The sequence below is a fragment of the Camelus bactrianus genome, chromosome X (genome assembly GCF_048773025.1).
Source record: "Camelus bactrianus isolate YW-2024 breed Bactrian camel chromosome X, ASM4877302v1, whole genome shotgun sequence".
Lineage (NCBI taxonomy): Eukaryota > Metazoa > Chordata > Mammalia > Artiodactyla > Camelidae > Camelus > Camelus bactrianus.
Window position 1 is genome coordinate 81181575 of NC_133575.1, and position 7131 is coordinate 81188705.

General features: G+C 38.8%; 1 protein-coding gene across 1 annotated transcript; it reads right to left on the minus strand.

Moving 5' to 3' along the window:
• Positions 1–399: 399 nt before the first annotated feature.
• On the minus strand, positions 400–2038 carry BEX2 (brain expressed X-linked 2). The gene is made up of 3 exons (XM_074358704.1): positions 1882–2038; positions 1379–1456; positions 400–1033 (listed from the first exon to the last, which is right to left on the minus strand). The coding sequence occupies exon 3, from the start codon at positions 1026–1028 to the stop codon at positions 642–644; it is 387 nt and encodes a 128-aa protein (XP_074214805.1). The 5' UTR covers positions 1029–1033; positions 1379–1456; positions 1882–2038; the 3' UTR covers positions 400–641.
• Positions 2039–7131: the final 5093 nt, after the last annotated feature.

The following is a 7131-nucleotide window of genomic DNA, read 5'->3' on the forward strand; positions in this document are numbered from 1 at the left end:
ATATGCCAGTGGGAATAAGAGCTTAAATAAAGCTCACAAATTTATTGCCTCATCAAGTGCACACAGAAGCCCTGGGAGGTGATTATCTTCATCTTGCTGATAAACTGATTTTTAAAGAGATTATGTCTCATCATTAGGTTTATACTTCTAAATAAGAGATCGAGGAAAGCTGAAACCGAGATTCTGTCACAAGTGCTTAGAAAGTGTTTAGTAAGTGCTCACAATGATTTCATCAGGTGATCAAGCTCTTTAAGTAATACTTGTTCAGTTTTGAAAAAATGAGAAAATAGAGATAAGAAAAATTATTGATAATTCTATCATAGATACCTTAATTTTTACTTTATATATTTTAGATGGTGTTCATATATAAAATATATATGACTTTAAGAAAAAAGAGAATGCTTTTTTAAACTGTTTTATTAACATCACAATATATAATGAACATCTCTTCATGCAATAGATAAAACTCTCCTGCTGACAGAAATTTATGGATTGGGTCAAAAACAACAATTAGAAGCTGGTAAGAGGAGACCCACAAGAAACAAGTAACATCAAAAGGCTTACAACAAAGATACATCACGAACATGTAAGTTTAGGAAGCAGGTGTGTTTCCCTATCAACTTCAGGGAAAACATCAGGATTCAAGGCATAAGGCAAAACTCATCATGATGGTCATGGTGAGGGGGATCAGTGCTAACTGCCCTCAGACTATGACTCAACTGCTTTTCCCTCAGCTTTTCCATCAGCTGTCTCACCTCCTCCCCAATCCTCTCCATATTCTCTTCTCTCATCCTTGCCTGTGGCTCTCCAACCCTCTGAGTCATGTCCCATCTATACTGCAGGATGGGCTGCCTAACACGGAACCGCCTACGATTTCCTCTAGGTACACGATATTCACCAGCTTTCAAAGGGAGGGCCAATGGCTCTCCTTTATTAGCATCTTGTTCCTTTTCATCTGTTTTTTCATTTTCCTCATTGGTGTTTTCCATGTTAATATTTTTCAGCATCTGTTCCTCTTTGGACGCCATCGCTCCTAGGAGACAACAGACAAGAGAAGGGACTATTTTCTTGGTGGACCGATCAGCACCGAGGACAGAGGCCCTACTACGCACTTCTCAAGATAAGGAGCCCCGGATGTCAACGGCTTTTCACATTTTCATTTTCCCACCTGAGAGGCTCCCTACGCCCGGTAGGGGGCCGACAGTCCGAGCTCTCCCCCCTCCCTCACCCAAAACCCACCATTTTCCCTGCCGATCCATGCCCAGGCCTCTGCAGGCACCAAAATGGAGGACGGGGTTGGGTGGGGGCAGCATTTGGGGTCTCGGGGTTTTCCACCCGTTCCCTACCCCCTCCTTCCCCCGCTGTCCCCCGCACCGACCTGGGCCTATCCTTGCTGTCTCCTGCTTCTCCCGATGCTCGCCACGAGTGCGCCGCCGCGACACTTAGGCCCGCAGACCTGCAGAGGGCCGGGGTCGGAGGGTAGGGCAGGGGGCTGCCGCAGCCGGGAGCTCGGCCCCCTCCCGGCCGTGCGCCCCCAACCCGGGCCGCCCGCGCCCCCACCCTCGGCCACCCCCAACCCCGACTCCGACCACCATTTTCCCCACCGAGAAGAACGGGGGCGGGGCGGGGGTGTCGGAAAGGCTCGCGGTGCAGCGGGAGGCAGGTGTTCGCGAGGGGTCGTCGCCGCAGGGCCGTCCAGCCCGCCCCCACCCCCGGGCAGGCCTACGGCTTTCTGCGGCCGAACGCCAGGCCGCCGGGGCCGTGGGGGCTGCGGTCTCCGCCCCGGGGCAGCCGGACCTCGGGGGACGGTCCGCGAGCCGCGTCCGTTCGCCCGCGCCACCTCCGGAGACCCTTCCCGGGGACCCCCTCCAGGTCCCTTACCTGCTGCCTCTCCGCCTCCTACTCTTGGGGGCCGCCCCCGGCCCGCACTCCCTCAGGGCCACCGGGAACAGGGACCAACAGACAGCGAGTGACGGTCAACTCTGAGGCGAGGGGCGTGCGAGTCGGCGCCGGCCAGTCACGTGGGGCCTTCGTCACCGCGAGCGGCCACGCCCCCGCCTGCCCCGCCCCCGCCCGCCCCCACTCGCCCCCCCTACCTCCCCGGCCCCCGGGTCCCTTCTCAGGGCACCGGCAGGCCTCGTGGGTTCCCGGGCTTTTCTCTGCCTGCCACGGAAAGGCAGTATCTTCTCGGAGGGCCGTTAGCCGTTCCCACTTCTCTGGGGACTTGTCTTTCCCCTCCTCTGCGCCCAGGATCCGCCTCCTTCCACCTGCTGTCCTTTCTGCTACCAATGCTCTCCATTTTCCCTCCACTAAAATGCATAGAAGAAACGTGTCCGGAAGAGCCCGGGAGGGTGGATTTAAAAAAATTCTTAATGTCTCTCTGTTTTATTCCTTTTATTTTAAACTAAAACAGTCAATGTACTTTTTTTAAAAAAAGGAAATAAATAATTATTTTTATTAGCAAAACAGGAATAAAGTTGGGAGAAAAAAAACCCAACCACCTGTCTCTCTTGCTAAGTCATTATATAAATATAGACTACAGGCAGCTACGTTTTTAGAATTTGGAAAAGGACAGGGCAGCTGATGGCTCCTCTTGTGAGGGGCCCCTAGATATATGAGGCCCTTACATGAGGTGAGCCAGTAAATGTGTAGTGCCATAGAGTCTTGTTTGTTTTTAAAAACTAGAACAACAGAAATGCCTTCACAAATTTCTGGTTCAAAAGGAAATAACCATGTCTTTATTTGCAAGTCGCATGGTCATGTATTTATAGAATTTTAAGGGAGCTAACAATAAACCTACTACAGGACTAAAAATTTAATTTAGTACAGTTGTAGTTGTAGATAGATACACAAAAACTAAATTCTGTTCCTGTAGGCTAGCAATGAAAAATTGGAAATCGAAATTGTGTGCGTGTGTGTGTGTGTATGTGTGTGTGTGTGTGTATGAAATGTATGATAGCTTCCAAAAACATGAAATATTTAGGAATAAATGTAAGGAAACATAGAAAACTTACACACTGAAACTACAAAACTGCTGAAAGCACTGAAGATCAAAATAAATGTGAAAATAAACCATTATTCTAGATCAAGAAATTCAGTACTGTCAAGATATTAATTCTCTCCAAATTGATCTATAAACTCAGTGCAGTCAAAATCAAAAGGACAGCAGATGTCTGTATAAATTGACAAACTTACCTCCAAACTTTTATGGAAATGCAAAGAACCTACAATAGACAAAGTATTTTGAAAAGAAAACCACAAATCTGGAGAATTGCATTATCTAATTTCCAGACTTACAATGTAGTGTACAAGGTAGTGTAGCTGTGGAGTGTATATAGACATTGGATTTATCAAAATTAAAAACTTCTGCTCTTTGAAAGATATGGTTAAGAAAAGAAAGCAAGAAGCTGGGAGAAAATACTTATAAAATGTGTAACAAAGTGTTTGTATCCAAACAATATATAAAGAGCTCTTAAATTTCAAAATAAGAAGGCAAACTGCAATTTAAAAATGATCAAAGATTTGAATAAGAGTTTCACAAAAGTACATATACAAATTACCAATGAGCCCATGGAATGATGCTCAATCTCATTAATTGTCAGAAAAATGTAAAAAAAAAAAAACTCAGTATGAATATCACTGTACACCCATCCCAATAGCTAAAATTAAAAAATCTGACAATCCAAAGTATTTTTGAGGACATGGAACAACTGGAACTCTCATTCATTGCTGGTCAGAAGTTCAACCACCTTGAAAGACTTCTTGACATTTTCTTGAAAAGTTAAATATTCCATAAATTCCACTCTTAAGAATTATCCCTAACAGAATTTAAAACGTATTTCCTCAAAAATATTTGCATGGGAATGTTCACAGCAGTTTCATTAATGATAGCTCCAAAGTGGATACAATTCAAATGTCCATCAAGAAATCAATAGACAAACAGATTGTGATGTGTTTATGCATTAGAATACTACTAAGCAGTAAGAAGGAACAAACTACTGGCACAAGCAGTAACAGGGATGCACTTCAAAAAATACTATACTCAGGAAAAGCTATCAGACACAAAAGAGTTCATTCTGCATGATTCCACTTATATAAAGTTCTAGAAAAGGCAAAACTAAATTACATTGATATAAATTTAAAAGGATCATTGTTTGCCTGACTTGAAGGTTATGATTTTTCTGACTGTAGAAGGGCATAACAGAACTTTCTCAGCTGAGGGAAATGTTCTCTCTCGATGGAGTGGTGACTTCACTGGCAAATAAATTTGTTGAAATCATTGAATTGTATAGTTAAAATGTGTATATCATATTGTATCTAAATTATACCCCAATAAAGGTGATTAAAAAATCAAATATCTAGGAATACATCTAATTAAATACTTGTAAGACCTCTACATTGAAAATTATAAAATAATTTTTAGAAACATTAAGGATCTAAATAAGTGTAGAAATATGTATTGGAAGACTCAATACTTTAAAGTCAATTATTCACAAATCGATCTAAGTTCAAAGGAATCCATATAAAAATCTCAGCAGGTTTTTTTTTGTTGACCAGCAGATTCCAATTATGTATACAAAAATGCAAAGAAAGAGTCAAATATAGCCAAGACAACCTTCAAGAAGAGTGCTTTAACACTTCGTACTAGATACCAAACTTAATACAATGCTATAGTGAATAAATAATATGACATTGTGTCAAATATTAACACATATGCATATCTACACACACACGGAACTGTGAAACATACATATCGTCACTTGATTGACAAAGATGACAGTGCAATGAAGAGGAGAAAGGTTTTTTTTTTTTAATCATAGCAGATCAGTTAAATATCCACGAAAATATCTGTTAACTCCACCTTAAGTAATACACAAAAATAACACAAAAATAAACTCCCAATGGGACTCTAAATGGAAAAGGTAAAAATGTCATTTTAATGCAAAATACACAGGAAATCATCTTCATGACTTGGGAGAAGGCAGTGTTCTTAAAGAGGATACAAAAAAGACTAATTACAAAGGATAAAAGAGATTATAAATTGCACTGTATTAACATCAGAACCTCCTGCTCACCAAAGACACTGTTAAAAGAATAAGGAACCAAGCCACAAACTAGTAGAAGATTTTTGGAACACATATATGTGAGAAATGATTTGTATGTATAATGTATAAATGAATAAGAAAAAGACAGACATTCCAACAGAAAAATGGGCAAACACCTTAAATTAGTAGTTCAAAAAACAGAATATCCAAGTATCTAATAAGTTTGTGAAAATATGCTCAACTTCATTAGTTTGCAGAGAAATGCAAATTAAAACTAAAACTGATACCACTAAACGCTACCCAGAATGTCTAAAATAATAAAGACGAAAAACATCAAGTGTTTCATGAGTACAAACAGAACTGGTACTACCACTTTAGAAAACTGTGGTAGTACCACAGAATGTCTAAACTTGACAGAATGTATAAAGGTAAATACATGTACACCCTATGACCCAGCACTCTCACTCTAGATATACCCATAATAAAAATGTGTGCATTGGTTTACCAATCACCATTTACACATATGTTCATAATAGCACTTTTTAAGTTGCCAAAAATTAGCAAATACCTAAATGTTCTTCATCAGGAAAATGTATGAGTTAGTTTCATATTTACACAGTAGAATTTTATTCAGCAGTAATATGTACAAATTACAACTACACATAGTATGAATGGATCTCACAAAGATAGTATTGAGATAAAGAAGCCAGAGTGAAAAGAGTAATGTGTATGAGTTTATATGAATTTAAACATAGCCAGAACTATCTATGATGTTAGAATTCAGGGTAGTGGCAGCCTTGGGTGAAGTTTCTACAGTGTTGGTAATGTTCTGGATTTTTTGTTTCATTTTGTTTTGAGTGTTTGTTAAATGGCTTTAGTTTGTAGAACTTAACTGAACTACATATTTATGATTTGGGCACTTTTATATATGTGTGTGTGTGTGTATATATATATATATATACACACATATATATTACTCTATTTAAAAAATTCCCCAAATGTAAAACAAACTTACATCATTCTCCATATAGTAAATTGTTAAACTTAAAAAAAATTCTCACACTATTGAGGGTATGTAATTTGGCACATTCTTTCTGGAGAGCTATTTGACAATAATTATTAAAAGAAAAATTCATAGTATTTGATGTAGTCAATTAATTTTTTTATATTCTATTCTACAGAAAAAATTCATAAGTGTGTGGAAGTATTTATGCATAAAAATGTTCACTGTAGTGAAACAAATAGAACAAAACGATACAAAAAACAAAATATGCAAGTATATATTATTTGACTTAAACAAATTGTCTATCCACATAATTGGCTTCTGTTAAACAATAAAAATATACTGTGAAAGTGTATCTAATGATAAAGAAAACTTTTCATATTACATGTTATACAACATAAAAGTAAACTAGAAACAGTATACTCAACGGGATTCTAATATACATCTATATGCATATATATATACATATAAACAAAGAATGTAATAAATAAAATATAATCAATCCTTATTTCTGAATATTCTTATATGATAAGTATTAAAACCAAAAACTACTAGAAACAAAAATAGCAAATAACAAACTAGGGAATATATGCACAAATATATCATGAATTCTTTTTTTTTTTTTTATGGAGGTACTGGTGATTGAACCCAGCCAGGAACTGGGCATGCTAAGCATTCACTCTACCACTGAGCTATACTCGCCACCCCATGAATTCATTTTAACCTCATTTTTCCATGTCAGAAAAAAGTGATATGGAAAAAATCCTTCCTTTCCACATGGAAAATCTATTACTTCCTTCATAAGTTTATTTAAGATACAGGATAAGCCACTGTAATATAGAGAACCCCCAAAATATAATGGTTCAAACAAGAGAGAAGTGTATTTCTGTCATATAAAATAGTCCAGAGATAGAAGGGGACTTTTGGGCAGATAAATTCGTCTGCTGTATGAGGTCAGGTGCCTTTTATTCTGTTGCTCTGCCATCTGCTAGATGTTGCCTATATACTTCATCTGAGTTCTAGAATACAGGAAGAAGGAAAGAGAAAGTAGTAGGCAAACGATTCTCTTTTAAAAAGTGATAC

Excerpts from the sequence above, each read along its gene's own strand:
- BEX2 (XM_074358704.1), bottom strand. The coding sequence starts at position 1,028 with ATGGCGTCCAAAGAGGAACAGATGCTGAAAAATATTAACATGGAAAAC.